The 19,097-nt window shown below is 44.1% G+C and overlaps 1 protein-coding gene across 4 annotated transcripts in view; it reads left to right on the forward strand.

Annotated features, from left to right (window-relative positions):
- The window catches only part of LOC110521515 (casein kinase I), a 42,702-nt gene that overhangs the window by 22,618 nt on the left and 987 nt on the right, over positions 1-19,097 (forward strand). The window contains exons 3-10 of one of the 4 annotated variants that reach the window (XM_036968895.1): positions 4,564-4,633; positions 11,355-11,503; positions 11,752-11,986; positions 13,850-13,935; positions 16,592-16,676; positions 16,799-16,944; positions 17,215-17,295; positions 18,291-18,398. In XM_036968895.1, the coding sequence (XP_036824790.1) occupies positions 4,564-4,633; positions 11,355-11,503; positions 11,752-11,986; positions 13,850-13,935; positions 16,592-16,676; positions 16,799-16,944; positions 17,215-17,295; positions 18,291-18,398 (960 nt within the window). Of the gene's footprint in view, positions 1-4,563; positions 4,634-11,354; positions 11,504-11,751; positions 11,987-13,849; positions 13,936-16,591; positions 16,677-16,795; positions 16,945-17,214; positions 17,296-18,290; positions 18,399-19,097 lie in introns of all 4 variants that reach the window. The other 3 variants (XM_036968894.1, XM_021599117.2, XM_021599116.2) reach the window with 3 other exon arrangements.

The following is a 19,097-nucleotide window of genomic DNA, read 5'->3' on the forward strand; positions in this document are numbered from 1 at the left end:
GCATCATTAAACATATATATGTTTAGAAAGAAATGGCGCCCCTTGTGTGCACTACCGGTAATACTGTATACCCCAGTATGGTACGGGAAGGGAATGACGATATGGAAATCTGTTCACAAAAATTGTCTGAAAGGGACTGAAGCACCCTCCTACCCCACCCTCAACCCATTTTTAACAGACACCTGTGTCTAGTCCAGAGGACATTTTGAGGAAGAATACATTTGTTTAATTTAAGTGCATTATCCATTAGGCAGCCTATGCATTAGTCTTTACAAGCACAAGAGCGTGATTTTATTTGGATATTAGATTTATGGAGAATAAGCGGTAACCATACGTTACACAATCTGCTTTTGGCCTGCTAATTTCCTGAAAAAAGCAGCTGTAGGGACATCCTTAAATGCTTCAGGTTCTGAGCGTTGGTGCATAAGCACTTTATTCCAGTGTTTTCTTTTATAAGGTTGGGTGTGGTGATTGGGCATCGAGAGGGTCACTATAATTTTGGAGAGGCAATGAAAAGGAAGTAAATGAACCCTTTAACCCGGGAAGTTACCTACTGGTGCTGTAGATATTATTTCCTGGGTTGGTTTGGTTATTTGCACAGTTATCTGCAGGGATGAGTCTGAATCTAAGCAGGTAAAGCCGCCATAAGCCTCCATTTTCCACTGTAAGCGTTTTAGAGGGTCCTGTGGTTTTGTGCCATCTGTTTTTTATTTACATATTGTTCCCACATTCCCCTCCCTAGTAGGGAGGCTGAGCTTTCCTCTACTCATGTCACAGACAGTGCCTCGCCCTGGCCTTCCTCCCTGCTCAGTCATGTCCAGTTCAGCTTCACTCAACCAGTCTCTGTCTCTCCTCAGATTTCCACTTAAGATGGATGAGATATGCTAAAGATGATATTAACAACATAGCCGAGTGACCGCTCTAACAATGGAAATGCATGTCCTCAATAATTGAAGGCAGGCGAGATCAGGTGGGACCATTCTAGCCAATGAGGGCAAATACGTGTGTGAACAATAGGCACAACTAAGTTGTTTTTCTCAAAGTTGCAACGTGCGTCCACTTATATTAGTACATTTGTAACAGCCTTAACATTACGAAACATATATATATATATATTTTGTATTTTACCCCCATCTCCCAAATGTCGATCTTGTTTCATTGCTGCAACTCCCCACTGGGAGGGGAAGGTTGAGTCATGCGTCCTCTGAAACATGACCCGCCAAACCGCACTTCTTAACACCCGCCCGCTTAACCTGGAAGCCAGCCGCATCAATGTGTCAGAGGAAACACCATGCTAGAGGCGACACTACAGACCCGGGTCCGAGGTCAGCCTGCAGACACCCGGCCCGCCACAAGGAGTCACTAGAGCGCGATGAGCCAAGTAAACTCCCTCCCCGGCCAGACCCTCCCCTAACCCGGACTGCGCTGGGACAATTGTGTGCCGCCCTATCAGACTCCCTATCACGGCCGGTTGTGATACAGCCCGGGATCGGACCCGGGTCTGTAGTGTCGCCTCTAGCACTGCGATGCAGTTCCTTAGAGTGCTGTGCCACTCGGGAGGCCACATTACGAAACTTCTAGTCAATCCATTAAGCCTTGTGTAATTCGAGACACTCTCATAGACCTCCATACAAAAAAGGGCTTATCTCACAGGGACAGATTTTGGGTGGAGTAAATCCTCTCGCTTTGCCTTTTCCTCTCTGGATGTGCACAATGTTCGGACTAATCTGAAAACAGGATAGGTGGAAGCGAAGCAGTATGCCAGAGGCCAACAGAGAATTTGCATTTATTCTTACTACTCAGTTTGGAGGAAGGAGAGGAGCTGTGCTTTAGACTATTGATATGCATCGCCACCCTGATAGGTGTTTGTCTGGGAGTAGGCTGGTGCTGAGTGGATGAGAGGTGTTGAGTAGGCTGGTGCTGGCCTGAGTGTCTCTATTTTTTTCAAATTTATGGGCGATTCACGTTATACACTACCGGTCAAAGGTTTTAGGACACCTACTCATTCAAGGGTTTTTCTTTTCTTTTTACTATTTTCTGCATTGTAGAATAATAGTGAAGAGAACACTATGAAATAACACATATGGAATCATGTAGTAACCAAAAAAGTGTTACGCAAATCAAAATATATTTGAGATTCTTCAAATAGCTACCCTTTGCCTTGATGACAGCTTTGCACACTCTTCGCATTCTCTCAACCAGCTTCACCTGGAATGCTTTTCCAACAGTCTTGAAGGAGTTCCCACATATGCTGAGCACTTGTTGACTGCTTTTCAGACTCATCCCAAACCATCTCAATTGGGTTGAGGTCGGGGGATTGTGGATGCCAGGTCATTTGATGCAGCATTCATCACTCTCCTTTTTGGTAAAGGTGTGTTGGATCATTGTCTGGTTGAAAAACAAATGATAGTCCCACTAAACCCAAACCAGATGGGATGGCATATTGCTGCAGAATGCTGTGGTAGCCATGCTGGTTTTGTGCCTTGAATTCTAAATCACAGACAGTGTCACCAGCAAAGCACCCCCACACCACCACACCTCCTCAATACTTTACGGTGGGAAATACACATGCAGAGATCATCCGTTCACCTACTCTGCGTCTCACAAAGACATGGCGGTTGGAACCAAAAATCTCCCATTTGGACTCATCAGACCAAAGGACAAATTTTCACTGGTCTAATGTCCATTGCTTGTGTTTTTTGGCTAAAGCAAGTCTCTTCTTCTTATTGGTGTCCTTTAGTAGTGGTTTCTTTGCAGCAATTCGACCATAAAGGCTTGATTCACACAGTCTCCTCTGTACAGTTGATATTCAGATGTGTCAGTTACTTGAACTCTGAAGAATTTAATTTATTTGGGTTGCAAATTCTGACGTTGGTAACTGTAATGAACTTATCCTCTGCAGCAGAGTAACACTGGGTCTTCCTTTCCTGTGGCGGTCCTCATGAGAGCCAGTTTCATCATAGTGCTTGATGGTTTTTGCGACTGCACTTGAAGAAACCTTAAAAGTTCTTGAAATGTTTCGTATTGACTGACCTTCATGTCCTAAAGTAAGGATTGTTTCTCTTTGCTTATTTGAGCTGTTCTTGTCATAATATAGAGTATCTTCTGTATACCACCCCTACCTTGTCACAGCACAACTGATTGGCTCATTTTTTTTAAAAATACATGTTTTATATTACCTTTTATTTAACTAGGCAAGTCAGTTAAGAACAAATTCTTATTTTCAATGACAGCCTAGGAACAGTGGGTTAAGTGCCTTGTTCAGGGGCAGAACGACAGATTTGTACCTTGTCAGCTCGGGTATTTGAACTTGCAACCTTTCAGTTACTAGCCCAATGCTCTAACCACTAGGCTACCCTGCTGCCACAAATGAGGTGACTACCTCAGACTAAACAGCTAGTATAACAATCTTTGTTTGACTAAAATGCTGGTAGCGATATGTGGGACTGTAATGTGTGCGCAACGAACTGAGCATACATTTTCCAGAATTAGTTTTCATTGGTACTTCTGTTTTGGTAGTGTCTGCTCTGCTCAGAATTTGAGGAGTTGAAACATATGGTTCAAAAGGTTAACTTGTCTAGTACAGTAAAATAAAAACCTCAAATGCAAATAGTGAATTGAAACCATTTGTCAGTGAGGAAGAAGTGATCTCTCATCTTTGAGTGGTAGTGGGAGGGGCTTGGGGGAAAGAGGCGATGCGAGAGGTTTCACGCTCGCCAAAATAAGCCCACTGCGTTTCTATGTGCTTATTTTGAACCTAAGCTTGTATCTCCCCCCCGGGACAACGACTCCCATTGTTAGGGCAGAGACATGAGCATCTCGTCATTATATACAGATCTCTGGTGTAAATGGGAAGGTGCACAGCACAGAAGGTGTGAACGAGACGAGACAAAAAAGACAACATGAGAACAAGTGGACATAAACGCTCATAAAAGCAGAACAAAAATTAATCTACGATACAGGCGTTCTAAATGCTGTGCAAAAACATACATTGTAATACATTTGTCTCCCAGCCCTATAGTTATTCCTGTAATGTGATGAGCAGCTGATTGAAGCGTGGCCCTCTGTATCTCTGGCCGTGTGTTCCGCAGTCACAAACCAGCTTAACCTGCTATTATGGCATGGGAGAGAACAAGACCGGGAGTATGAGTGTGGTTTAGCTGACAGTACAGAATGCTCTCCATCCAATCATGGGAAATGGCTAAATCCCAGACTTCAAACGTGCATTTCAAGATCTTGCTAGCTAAGTTTAGTTAACATAATGCTCTGGCTTGTGTCATAGAGGAGGAAGGATGCTGTGTTAAGCCGATGATTGAGTTTTAGGTTCTTAGCTCAGTGTTTAAGTCTTAGGTATCTTAAGAATGTTATAGTAAACATAAATGCATCGCCAAGCTGCGTCTTGGAATTTCCCAGAAGTTCCTATACTCTTAACGTACATTATATAATTATTTTTCAACCTTTTGCCATCATACAGCCTTTATTGCTGTAATGATCCACCTATATAATGTTTAATTACCATTTTAATTGTTTTTTTAATTGGTTTCTCTTTTTCTTCTTTTTCAGGAACCAATAAAGTCCCGTGCGCCACAGCTTCATTTGGAATATAGATTTTATAAACAGTTGGGAAGTTCAGGTAAGCACATAAAACTGTTGTTGTTGATACTTTATCTATTACTGTTTTAATAACACTGTGTTAGCTAGTAGAATCAGCTGGATGGATGGAGCTCTTCTCTGTAGCTAGAAGATGTGATGGCTCTGCCCCCTCTGTGTCGTTGGTTGATCCCTAGCAGGCGCAGGCCCAACATGGCTGTGTGCTCACTCTGTGCTGTGGTCCATGGGGCTGTGCTGTGCCTCCAGCCCTTTGATGTGGCCACTTGGCTTCAGAGGGGAGAGGTGGGGCAGTAAGATCAGATGGTGGGGAGGGACAGGGACTTGGAACAGCCCACAGTACAGCTCGGCCAGCCTTCGTTTTTCATCCTCTCACTAGAACCTTTTTTTTTAACCAAAGGTGATACTTTTCATCATTAGTTAGTCACTTTTTATGAGCATCTGATCTGTCAAGAAAGTGAATATTTACTGTACGTAAATAGATTGTATTGTATTTGAGCGCAGGTAAGGGGTAAGCTAAATGTTTGTATTCTAATTAGGCCTACTGACTGAGGACACTGGTCGTTGATCCTTTTAGCCTTTTTAAAGGAAAAGGATGAACAGCTTGGACAAAGCCTGACTGCACCCATTTGTTCACTGGAGTGGAAGGCAGAACACACACACAAACACACGCTTGTGTTATAGAGAGTGCATGTCACTGCGCCCAGTGATCTTCTCTGTCACAAGTGTCTCTCTCTTTTTCTCTCGTAGTGAGCTGATCACCTGCCAGCTGTCTGTCTGTGCCTGTGCCAGGGCAGCAGCTCCACTGTGTTAATAGGAAGTTGGAGTGCAGGGCATTAGGGGTGTCCTAGGCTAGTCTATTTATAGATGGCCGTCTCCATGCAGTAGGGCCATTATTAGAGTATTTCTGCTTCTATGTCTGGTCTCAGCACTGTCTCCGGCCTGCCTGGAGAAGAAAGCCCAGGGAAACTCTCCCATGATGCAAAGGGAAAGGCCTGGCCTATCTCTCTCTGTCAGCTCTCCTTCGTGTGATCTGTCTGACTGGACCAGAAGTTGTATTTCCAATCCCAGGCAGCACTACAGCACACTAGTATTTAGCTGCCTTACGCCTATTTGCGAACAGTGTCACTCAAAGTGGCTTGTTGATCCTGGTCCGTTCATTGGATATTGAGTCTTTATCCCCACCCCTTGGGCCGAACGATTGGACGAGTTCAGGCAGCTGCCCTTCTGGCGTTTGCACTGGTGCGTTAAACACATCCTGACTTCCACTCCCTTCTCCTCCCCCGGCCACTGTGGCAGAGGGACCACCAGAGGCCTGCTACAATCTAATAGGCTGAGCTATAGATGGAACCACAGATTATGGTGCTTCAGCTTCCCCCACATTATAGAATAGAGGGAAGTGTTCCTCCAACTGGTGGCTACATTCATTCAAAAATGCACGTGAGGAATTATGAAAGTCTTCTTCAAGCCACTTGCTTCTGCTGAGCCTTCTGTAAACCCTATGGTACAGATGGATACAGGCATGTAGTTGTTTTTACAATATGAATGTGGCAACATAAGGGTCAAGTCCTGGTCTTTGCAATGTCAGCTCTACATGGTGCTTAAAGCTGAAGAGCTTATCTAGTGTTAATTCTCTCTTGCCCTGGAAAGAACCCAAACACGAGAACAACATGTTCAGTTACACACACTAGCTGGTCTAGCCTGGCCACGCCCCAACTCCACCATTCACCACTGAGCATGGGGCGTCGGAAGTGAGACATCATCCACTTTTTATGTCGCTATCAATAATTGAACTGGATGACTGGTTGACTGAGCTCACAGTCCGGATACGCCTGGATGGTCTTCTCTTTTGAAAGCAGTGTACGAGACCCTGTCTCCTTATGAGATGATTAACATTTCACTGATATGAGTACGTGTGAATATTTAGTGAACCATCAAGGCTCTGCTTAAAAGCATTGTGAGACTGTCGGTCAGATGGCCGCCTGCGTGTGTGTCCTTCTGCCATGCCTACTGCACTGGTATCTTGGGAGTGATAAATCAGTGCCATTTTGAGTGTGAGGTTGCAGTGATGTTCTGTGGTCCACCCTGTTCATCCAGTCCAGAGCAGTCTGGATATTTGATGTACTGCCTGCCTGGTGATAGATAACATGATCTAACACTGAGTCACACAGGCTCTCTGCAGGAGAGGCAGGCTGGCCGGACGATCACGTTTCAGCCTGGCTACATCTCCACAGCATCGCCCACTCGGCCTAATGGAATCAGCGCCTCCTCTTCTCTCCCCGATGCACTCAGCATTCTAAATGTTTGATAGAGACTGCCTCCCTGTCGGGCTTGGCCTAAACTTTGACATTTCATTGTAGGGCAGCGTTTCCTAATTCTCCTCGGAAACCCAATGGGTGCACGTTTTGTTTTTTTGCCTTAACACTACATAGTTGATTCAAATGATCAAAGTTTGATGATTAGTTTATTATTTAAATTAGCTGTGTAGTGCTAGTGCAAAAAACAAAATGTGCACCCCCTGGGGTCCCAAGGACCGAGTTTGGGAAGCCCTGTTGTAGGGTGACGTTGTCTGCCACAGTGCTCAGACTGAGACAATACACTGGTTTGTTCACGGCACGTTTCACTCGTGTTTGGAGAGAGTGGGTTATGAGCGGTGCACAGAATGGCACTTGTTAGGCGGCAGAATAGACTTTGAAGCTTTGTGGTGTTATAACGGACAGGAGAGCAGAGAATTACAGTGGGGCAAAAAAGTATTTAGTCAGCCACCAATTGTGCAAGTTCTCCCACTTAAAAAGATGAGAGGCCTGTAATTTTCATCATAGGTACACTTCAACTATGACAGACAAAATGAGAAGAAAATAAATCCAGAAATCACATTGTAGGATTTTTAATTAATTTATTTGCAAATTATGGTGGAAAATAAGTATTTGGTCAATAACAAAAGTTTATCTCAATACTTTGTTATATACCCTTTGTTGGCAATGACAGAGGTCAAACATTTTCTGTAAGTATTCACAAGGTTTTCACACACTGTTGCTGGTATTTTGGCCCATTGCTCCATGCAGATCTCCCCTAGAGCAGTGATGTTTTGGGGCTGTTGCTGGGCAACACGGACTTTCAACTCCCTCCAAAGATTTTCTATGGGGTTGAGATCTAGAGACTGGCTAGGCCACTCCAGGACCTTGAAATGCTTCTTACGAAGCCACTCCTTCGTTGCCCGGGCAGTGTGTTTGGGATCATTGTCATGCTGAAAGACCCAGCCACGTTTCATCTTCAATGCCCTTGCTGATGGAAGGAGGTTTTCACTCAAAATCTCACGATGCATGGCCCCATTCGTTCTTTCCTTTACACGGATCAGTCGTCCTGGTCCCTTTGCAGAAAAACAGCCCCAAAGCATGATGTTTCCACCCCCATGCTTCACAGTAGGTATGGTGTTCTTTGGATGCAACTCAGCATTCTTTGTCCTCCAAACACGACGAGTTGAGTTTCTACCAAAAAGTTATATTTTGGTTTCATCTGACCATATGACATTCTCCCAATCTTCTTCTGGATCATCCACACATCTGGCACTGCAGGATTTGAGTCCCTGGCGGCGTAGTGTGTTACTGATGGTAGGCTTTGTTACTTTGGTCCCAGCTCTCTGCAGGTCATTCACTAGGTCCCCCCGTGTGGTTCTGGGATTTTTGCTCACTGTTCTTGTGATCATTTTGACCCCACGGGGTGAGATCTTGCGTAAAGCCCCAGACTGAGGGAGATTATCAGTGGTATTGTATGTCTTCCATTTCCTAATAATTGCTCCCACAGTTGATTTCTTCAAACCAAGCTGCTTACCTATTGCAGATTCAGTCTTCCCAGCCTGGTGCAGGTCTACAATTTTGTTTCTGGTGTCCTTTGACAGCTCTTTGGTCTTGGCCATAGTGGAGTTTGGAGTGTGACTGTTTGAGGTTGTGGACAGGTGTCTTTTATACTGATAACAAGTTCAAACAGGTGCCATTAATACAGGTAACGAGTGGAGGACAGAGGAGGCTCTTAAAGAAGAAGTTACAGGTCTGTGAGAGCCAGAAATCTTGCTTGTTTGTAGGTGACCAAATACTTATTTTCCACCATAATTTGCAAATAAATTCATTAAAAATCCTACAATGTGATTTTCTGGATTTTTTTCTCATTTTGTCTGTCATAGTTGAAGTGTACCTATGATGAAAATTACAGGCCTCTCTCATCTTTTTAAGTGTGAGAACTTGCACAATTGGTGGCTGACTAAATACTTTTTTGCCCCACTGTATATCTGTCATGATTCACAATAAAGAATGGCTTCTAGAAAACCACTCATTCCTTGCATAAGTGCTTTTATAACAGGCATGATTGGCCTGGGTTATTTTTACACTGGAATAACACATCCACATGATTAGGTCTAGCTTTTGTAAAGAATAAAATCATTCTCTTTTTGAATGGTTTCTCTGAAATAGTCATTTTGTTCTAGGCCTATTCCATGTCAGGTAAATATTTTCCTCAGCAGTTGTCCTTGCTGTATTTACATATCTCTAGTTGGGAGACGGGTTGTTATAGAATAGGCACTTTCCTGTTGGTCAGTGCATTGGCAGGGCTGAATGCCCTCACTCCAGATGTGGGCGGGCTTTGATGAGTCAGCTTCCTGGTTGATCGCTTGTCGCTTCAGCCTTATCCATCATCACCATTATTGCCAGGCAAATTCTGCTGTCTAAAGAGGCCCAGGACAGGTGTGTGGCTGTGTGAGATCTGCATTGCTTCTCTGTGGGAGTGACGTGAGGGGTGATCAGGTAAATTCTGCTCTAGTCACCCCCCGTCCCCCCCACACTCGCACACCCCAAAGGCCAGCCTGCAGTACTACTAAAGCTGCCATACCGCTCCTCTCTCTGGCGGGATCGGGGGCCGCCTCCCGGGAAAGGAGCATGCAGTCACTTTGGCACAACTGCCGGCCAAGGAATGGAATGAAGGTCACTGGCGTCGGGTACTGGTCTGGACTGGTGAGGCATAACCTGGAACTGTATGTGACCTTGGAGGCTGGACCAGAAGGCCATGGGGGTCATAAATGGCCATTACCCTTTGTTCTATACCGCATAGGGAACAGAGTCACTTCAACCAGAAGTCTCCTCTTCAGAAGGGCATTTTACTGTGATGATAAACTCCTAAATTCCTCCCAGGTCACACATGAGACCACATGACAGGGTGTGTTGTCAAAAAAGAATTTGCCGGCACAATGCATCATCAACATTGACAATTTTGTTTTGTTTAGCCATCTTGTTGTTCTAATCGAAACTGCCTCCTGGGCTGTCATGGTTGCCATAGCGCCCGTGTTGACTTCCCACACACACGTAGGCTGCTCTACAGTATACAGTGCATTCGAAAAGTATTCAGACCCCTTCCCTTTTTCCACATTTTGTTACGTTACAGCCTTATTCAAAAATGGATTTTAAAAAATCCTCATCAATCTACACACAATACCCCTGAAGGACAAAGCAAAAACAGGTTTTTAGACATTTTTGCAAATGTATATAACCTCCCCCCCCTCCTGAAATTGAGCTCGGGTGCATCTTGTTTCCATTGATCATCCTTAAGATGTTTCTACAACATGGAGTCCACTTGTGGTAAATTCAATTGATTGGACATTATTTGGAAAGGCACACACCCATGCCTGTCTATATAAGGTCCCACAGTTGACAGTTCATGTCAGAGCAAAAACCAAGCCATGAGGTCTAAGGAATTGACTGTAGATCTCCGAGACAGGATTGTGTCAAAACATTTCTGCAGCATTGAAGGTCCCCAAGAACACAGTGGCCTCCATCATTCTTAAATGGAAGAAGTTTGGAACCACCAAGACTCTTCCTAGAGCTGGTCTCCTGGCCAAACTGAGTAATTGGGGGAGAAGGGTCACCAATAACCCGATGGTCTCTCTGACAGAGCTCCGGAATTCCTCTGTGGAGATGGGAGATCCTTCCAGAAAGACAACCATCTCTGCAGCACTCCACCAATCAGGCCTTTATGGTAGAGTGGCCAGATGGAAGCCACTCCTCAGTAAAAAGGCACATGACAGCCAGCTTGGAATTTGCTAAAAGGCACTCACTCCTGTCCTTGAATGGCGCAGCCAGAGCCTGGACTTGAACCCGATCAAACATCTCCATCCAACCTGACAGATCTTGAGAGGATCTGCAAGGAACAATGGGAGAAACTCCCCAAATACAGGTGTGTCAAGCTTGTAGCGTCATACACAAGAAGACTCAAGGATGTAATCGCTTCCAAAGGTGCTGTAAAGGGTCTGATTTACTTATGTAAATGTGATATTTCAGTTTTTTTTATACATTTGCAAAAATTTCTAGAAACCAGTATTTGCTTTGCCATTTATGGGGTAATGAAAAAATAACATTTTAATCCATTTTAGAATACGGCTGTAACGTAACATAATGTGGAAGAAGTCAAGGGGTCTGAATACTTTCCGAATGCACTGTATCAACATGCCTCTAGGCTCATTCATGTCAGCAAATCAAAGCCCCAATGCCTTCTTTTAACTACGACCTTTCATGCCATCCTCTGCCTCAAACTTCTTTAGCTGGGGCCTAATGCTTTTGAAATATCTGTGGCTCGTATGATACTAAAACAGATGGTTAGTAATGAAACCCTTTTTAAAACCTTTATGATGCTAGCATGCTCCCTGTAGGTTGTGTGGTCCCATTCATATATAACATGTGTCCTTGCCTGTCTCTTTGTTGCAGAGGGTATTCCTCAGGTGTACTACTTTGGGCCATGTGGGAAGTACAATGCCATGGTGCTGGAGCTTCTGGGGCCCAGCCTGGAAGACCTGTTTGATCTCTGTGACCGCACCTTCTCCCTCAAGACCGTCCTCATGATAGCCATACAGCTGGTAAGAATGTAATAGTTGTTTACTTGAGTGTCCTACTGGTGCCCAACCCAGAGCTTATAAGACTACTTTCAGTGAATATTCACAGTATGTCAGACACATAATTAGATAGTGAATTATGGGGTCACCACAATGTCAGACATCTCTATTCCTATCGCTGTGGCTCTCCATATGTTTACAGCATTTGGAAAAGTGTCTTGAAAGAGTTTGAGATCCTGTCTTGTCTAAATGCTCTGTGTTCTGCCTCTCAGATAACGCGGATGGAATTTGTCCACACAAAGAGCTTGATATATAGAGACGTCAAGCCAGAGAACTTTTTGGTGGGGCGGCCGGGCAGCAAGAGGCAGCACACAATCCACATTATCGACTTCGGGCTGGCCAAAGAATACATCGACCCTGAGACCAAAAAACACATCCCGTACCGGGAGCACAAGAGCCTTACGGGAACGGCACGCTACATGAGCATCAACACACACCTGGGGAAAGGTGAGAAATTATAATGATCATTGGAAATAAGCTGTTTTTTAAACCCTAAAGATATACCTTTTCTTTCCTAATCCTGTAAATGTGTCCTGGGCTGTTGATGATCAAGTTCTCCGTTATGTTCAGGAAGGGCCACATCCTAACTTGAGAACTGTATGCATATCTGTACAACATTACTTCCATGTGGATCTTGCATTCATTGATTGGATTTGAGATTTTCACATTAGGACTTAAGCCTAACGGTATCATACACTGTTAAAAAAAATAAAGGGAACACTAAAATAACACATCCTAGATCTGAATGAATGAAATATTCTTATTAAATACTTTTTTCTTTACATAGTTGAATGTGCTGACAACAAAATCACACAAAAATGATCAATGAAAATCAAATGTATCAACCCTGATCCAACTTTGATGTAATGTCCTTAAAACAAGTCAAAATGAGGCTCAGTAGTGTGTGTGGCCTCCACGTGCCTGTATGACATCCCTACAATGCCTGGGCATGCTCCTGATGAGGTGGCGGATGGTCTCCTGAGGGATCTCCTCCCAGACCAGGACTAAAGCATCTGCCAACTCCTGGACAGTCTGTGGTGCAACGTGGCGTTGGTGGATGGAGCGAGACATGATGTCCCTGATGTGTTCAATTGGATTCAGGTCTGGGGAACGGGTGGGCCAGTCCATAGCATCAATGCCTTCCTCTTGCAGGAACTGCTGACACACTCCAGCCACATGAGGTCTAGCATTGTCTTGCATTAGGAGGAACCCAGGGCCAACCGCACCAGCATATGGTGTCACAAGGGGTCTGAGGATCTCATCTCGGTACCTAATGGCAGTCAGGCTACCTCTGGCGAGCACATGGAGGGCTGTGCGGCCCCCCAAAGAAATGCCACCCCACACCATGACTGACCCACCGCCAAACCGGTCATGCTGGAGGATGTTGCAGGCAGCAGAACGTTCTCCACGGCATCTCCAGACTGTCACGTCTGTCACATGTGCTCAGTGTGAACCTGCTTTCATCTGTGAAGAGCACAGGGCACCAGTAGCGAATTTGCCAATCTTGGTGTTCTCTGGCAAATGCCAAACGTCCTGCACGGTGTTGGGGTGTAAGCACAACCCCCACCTGTGGACGTCGGGCCCTCATGGAGTCTGTTTCTGACCGTTTGAGCAGACACATGCACATTTGTGGCCTGCTGGAGGTAATTTAGCAGGGCTCTGGCAGTGCTCCTCCTGCTCCTCCTTGCACAATGGCGGAGGTAGCGGGTCCTGCTGCTGGGTTGATGCTCTCCTACGGCCTCCTCCATGTCTCCTGATGTACTGGCCTGTCTCCTGGTAGCGCCTCCATGCTCTGGACACTACGCTGACAGACACAGCAAACCTTCTTGCCACAGCTCGCATTGATGTGCCATCCTGGATGAGCTGCACTACCTGAGCCACTTGTGTGGGTTGTAGACTCCGTCTCACGCTACCACTAGAGTGAAAGCACCGCCAGCATTCAAAAGTGACCAAAACATCAGCCAGGAAGCATAGGAACTGAGAAGTGGTCTGTGGTCCCCACCTGCAGAACCACTCCTTTATTGGGGGTGTCTTGCTAATTGCCTATAATTTCCACCTGTTGTCTATTCCATTTGCACAACAGCATGTGAAATTTATTGTCAATCAGTGTTGCTTCCTAAGTTGACAGTTTGATTTCACAGAAGTGTGATTGACTTGGAGTTACATTGTGTTGTGTAAGTGTTCCCTTTATTTTTTTGAGCAGTGTATATAGTTGACAGGGTGGATAATTGAGAGATTATAGTTTTTTTTTTTGTGTGTGTGCTGTTTCTGCATGTGTCGTTAATGAACTCTTCTTCTCCTCTCCTCCAGAGCAAAGCAGGCGGGATGACCTGGAGGCTCTGGGTCACATGTTCATGTACTTCTTGCGAGGCAGTCTTCCCTGGCAAGGCCTGAAGGTATACAGTTTCATGATATCTACATGACTTCAGGCACATTCACCCTGCTGCTAAATAACCGATGTCATTGAAAACAGATGTTCCTCTATTTCTGTTTATCTACAAAATATAGAATCGTATTATTTTCACATGTTGATGCTGAGGTGGTGCTTGAGATGGGTATGAAGTTTTTTTTTTTTTTTTTTTAATGTCCCTTTAAGGAAGAAGAAAACATGCTTAGGAAAAATGCCATGTCAATAGTGCTTTTGTAACCATACACTGAAAGGATTTTCACTTCCTGAGATTTAAATGTCATCCTATTATAACATAAGTCACTTCCACATTTTCTCCTGTGAGGTCCTCTCCACCCAGGCTAGTGTCAGGAAGAGGACCTGCATGGCAGTATATACAGTGCCTTCAGAAACCTTTTTCTTTTTCCACATTTTGTTGTTACAAAGTGGGATTAAAATGGATTTAATTGTCCTTTTCTGTCAACGATCTACACAAAATACTCTGTAGTGGAAGAAAAATGTGAACATTTGTAAAACATTTATGAAAAATAACGCACTAACATATCTTTATTAGATAGGTATTCAACCCCCTGAGTCAATACATGTTAGAATCACATTTTGGCAGCGATTACAGCTGTGAATCTTTCTGGGTAAGTCTCTTTAGAGTTTTCCACACATGGATTGTACAATATTTGCACATGCTTCTTTTTAGAATTCTTCAAGCTCTGTTAAGTTAGTTGTTGCTCGACAGCCATTTTCAAGTCTAGCCATAGATTTTCAAGACGATTTTAATAAAAAAATGTAACTAGGCCACTCGGAAACATTAAATGTCGTCTTGGTAAGCAACTTCAGTGTATTTTTGGCCTAGTGTTTTAGGTTATTGTCCTGCTGAAAGTTGAATTTGTCTCCCAGTGTCTGTTGGAAAGCAGATTAAGCCGGGTTTTCCTCTAATATTTTGTGTGTGGTTAGCTCTATTCTGTTTCTTTTTATCATAAACTCCCTAGTTCTTGCCGATGACAAGCATACCTATAACATGATGCAGCCACCACAATGCTTAAAAATATGAAGTGGTACTCAGTGATGTGTTGGATTTGACCCAAATATAATGCTTTGTATTCAGGACATAAAGTTAATTTCTTAGCCAAATGTTTTGCTGTTTTACTTTAGTGCTTTATTGCAAACGGGAGGCGTGTTTTGGAATATTTTATTCTGTACAGACGTCTTTCTTTTGACTCTGTCAATTAGGTTAGTTTTGTGGAATAACTACAATGTTGTTGATCCATCCTCAGTTTTCTCCTATCACAGCCATCAAACACTGTAACTATTTTAAAGTCACCATTGGCCTCATAGTGAAATCCTAGAGCGGATTCCTTCCTCTCTTGATACACCATCTAAAGTTTAATTAATAACTTCACCATGCTCAAAGGGATCTTCAAGTTTCTTTTTTTTTGCCCCTATACCAATAAGTGCTCTTCTTTGCGAGGCATTGGAAAACCTCCCTGGTCTTGGTGGTTGAATCTGTTTTAAATTCACTGCTCAACTGAGGGACCTTACAGATAATTGTAGGTGTGGGGTACAGAAATGAGGTGGTAGTTCAAAAATCTTGTTAAACACTATTATGACACACGGAGTGAGTCTATGCAAAGTATTATGTGACTTGTGAAGCACATTTTTACCCCTGAACTTTAGGCTTGCCATAACAAAGGGGTTGAATACTTATTGATTTAAATGTTTAATTAATTTGTAAAAAATGTCTAAAAATATAATTCCATTTTGATATTCCAGTGATAAAGAAAATCTCAATTGAATCCATTTTAAATTCAGGCTGTATCACAACAAAATGTGGAAAAAGTCAAGGGGTGTGTACAGCTTCATATCCAACGCTCCTTATAGGACACATCACTGCACTCTATACTCCACTGTAAACTGGTCATCTCTGTATACTTGACGCAACACCCACTGGTTGATGCTTATTTATAAAACCCTCTTAGGCCTCACTCCCACCTATCTGAGATATCTACTGCAGCCCTCTGTTAAAGGACCCCAAAGCACATACATCCCTGGTCGCTCGTCTTTTCAGTTCGCTGCAGCTAGCGACTGGAACGAGCTGCAACAAACACTCCAACTGGACAGTTTTATCTCCATCTCTGCATTCAAAGACTCAATCATGGACACTCTTACTGACAGTTGTGGCTGCTTCGTGTAATATATTGTTGTCTCTACCTTCTTGACCTTTGTGATGTATGTGCCTAACAATGTTTGTGCTGATTCCATGTTATGTTGCTACCGTGTTGCCATGTGTTGCTGCCATGCAGGTAGTGTTGTGGTGTCTCTCTTGTCATGATGTGTTTTGTCCTACATTTTTTATTTTAATCCCAGCCCCCGTCCCCGCAGGAGGCCTTTTGCCTCTTGGTAGGCAGTTATTCTGAATAAGAATGTGTACTTAAGAGAGGATATGCATGTGGAGGCAAACTAAAACACCTTAAATATTCTACATGTGAACATTATGCCCATTCAGTCATGCTGCCTCCAGCTGTGTATTGCCCCAAATTTGGCTGTTATATTGTGCATTTTGCAAAGCTGTAGTTTTTAAACTCTACTGTGTTTTGTGGTAATTAAAGCTAAACACATGGGAGGATAATTGTTGCACTGTCTGTTGATTCCAGGCGGACACGTTGAAGGAGAGGTATCAGAAGATTGGCGATACCAAGCGAGCTACCCCAATTGAAGTGCTTTGTGAAAGCTTCCCGGGTCAGTACTGCCATTTTGGTTCGATTTGGTTTTATTTGGAATCTTCAGAACTCTTTAGGCCTAGATCTTGTTCAGTTTATGCAAATGAAATGATTGTGTGCCTTTGTCCTTTGCTGCAGAAGAGATGGCCACATATCTGCGTTACGTGAGGAGGCTGGACTTCTTTGAGAAACCAGATTATGACTACTTACGGAAACTCTTCACGGAGCTGTTTGACAGGAACGGCTACGTCTTTGATTATGAATATGACTGGGTTGGCAAGCCACTTGTGAGTCTCCATCACTTGCTCTTTCTTCTTATTCAACGTTTTGAGTGGAGCACTTGACCCCTTTATCTGCACACTTTCATTAGTCTTTTTCTGTAAATAATCACAAAGGGATCAAAATTGAGATTTCCTGTGACTTCTCAGTGATTCAAGGGCCTTTCTTTTTTATTATATAATATATGAGTATCTTCAGCTTGTGGTGAGTGTAAAGTATTCTCAGCCACGATTTTGATGTCCTAGGTAAAATGCTGTAATTTTGTCCCCCCACCATAGCCTACACCGGTAGGCCCCATCCCCAGTGACACGCCCGCTCAGCCCAGCAGAGACAAAGCACAGCAGCAGACCAAAAACCAGGTGAGCTCGCCACCGCCGCCCGCCACACCCACCCACCTCGTCAGTCGAGTTCCCCGTGTCTCAGAGGCAGCCGCCAAGCCTCCTATCTTTAATCTCTGCTTCCTCAACAATATGGCCTCTTTTTTTTTTTTTTTTTTTACAATGTCACCTTTGTCCAATCCAACCTCTTCAATTTACTCTTTACTCTGTTGTGGCGATTGAGCAAGAAAGATGGGGAACTGATGAACTTATTATACTTGTCATTAAATGGTGTAGCAACATCTTTGAAAGTTGGAACTGTTTTCGCATGGGACGGTTTTGTCTTCAGCCTGCCTCCCGAAGAACTAGTTATTTCATGCATGAGTTGAAAATGCATTGTTCACATCAGCAATGACAAAGCAGTTTGCTTAGTGTGTGGCAAAATTGCTTTCTTTTCCTTGTTCTATCAGCATGCTATTTCAGCCTTGGTCCTACTACACTGTCACCAACATGTTTACATTTTTGCCAATTCACGATGATTAATTGAACTTTATTAGTCATAATCTTTTCCTCTAAGGTTTTCTGATTGCTGTGGACTTCTGGTCTTTATTTATGGCTCTCCAGAACAATGTCATGAGTAGGACATATCATCATTTATGAGTATAAACATGCAACACGTTGCATAGCACAAACAGTTAGATTTTTGTTGTTGTTGCAGAAACCAGGAATAGAATCAGAACAAATATTAGCAAATTCAGTCAGATCAGTAGAAAAAATAATGTTGGAATAGAAGTCAAGATGCTTTGTTTTTTTCCGATCAAGGCTGTTTTTACTCTTGCATCAGTCAGTTGGCTCTGCTTTATGTTTTGCTCTATTTTTCTTCTGTTAACATAGTTTTAACAAGCCTGCCTTCTGTATTTATTTCCATTTGTTTTTTTGTTTTTGTTCATTCACTTCCCCATCCCACTCTCCCACCACCACCACATTACCTCCCACCTCTTGACTCCCGCCCCCCATACACCCTGCCCCCCTGTCAGTTGCCTGAGGCCAAAGGAGATGAGGCTCAGCGTCAGCTGTCTCCAATGACCAATACGGAGACACTGGGGTCACATCTTGTGGCCGAAAGGCTGGGGGGCTCTGTCCAGGTACTGCTTGCTGCGCATGGTGCTGCATGGCTGTGTCTGTTCACTCTAGATTTCTCTGTCTGTCTGTCTGTCTGTGTCGCTGTCTGTCTGTCTGTGTCGCTGTCTGTGTCGCTGTCTGTCTGTGTCGCTGTCTGTCTGTGTCGCTGTCTGTCTGTGTCGCTGTCTGTCTGTCTGTGTCGCTGTCTGTCTGTCTGTGTCGCTGTCTGTGTCGCTCTCTGTGTCGCTGTCTGTCTGTGTCGCTGTCTGTCTGTGTCGCTGTCTGTCTGTGTCGCTGTCTGTCTGTGTCGCTGTCTGTCTGTGTCGCTGTCTGTCTGTGTCGCTGTCTCTGTCTGTCTGTGTCGCTGTCTCTGTCTGTCTGTGTCGATGTCTGTGTCGCTGTCTGTGTCGCTGTCTGTCTGTGTCGCTGTCTGTCTGTGTCGCTGTCTTTCTGTGTCGCTGTCTTTCTGTCTGTGTGTCTGTGTCGCAGTATTTCTGTGTGTCTGTGTCGCAGTATTTCTGTCTGTGTCGCTGTCTGTGTGTCTGTGTCGCTGTCTTTCTGTCTGTGTGTCTGTGTCGCAGTATTTCTGTCTGTCTGTCGCTGTCTTTCTGTCTCCTTCTCTGTCTGCCTGCTCTGCTTCACTCATCCAGGCTGATAACAGGGGAGGGAAGCACAGTCGGGAAACCTGCGGCCGTTGAAGCCATTATCAGGACAGGAACCCC

This window comes from Oncorhynchus mykiss, chromosome 30, assembly GCF_013265735.2.
Source record: "Oncorhynchus mykiss isolate Arlee chromosome 30, USDA_OmykA_1.1, whole genome shotgun sequence".
Taxonomy (NCBI): Eukaryota; Metazoa; Chordata; class Actinopteri; order Salmoniformes; family Salmonidae; genus Oncorhynchus; species Oncorhynchus mykiss.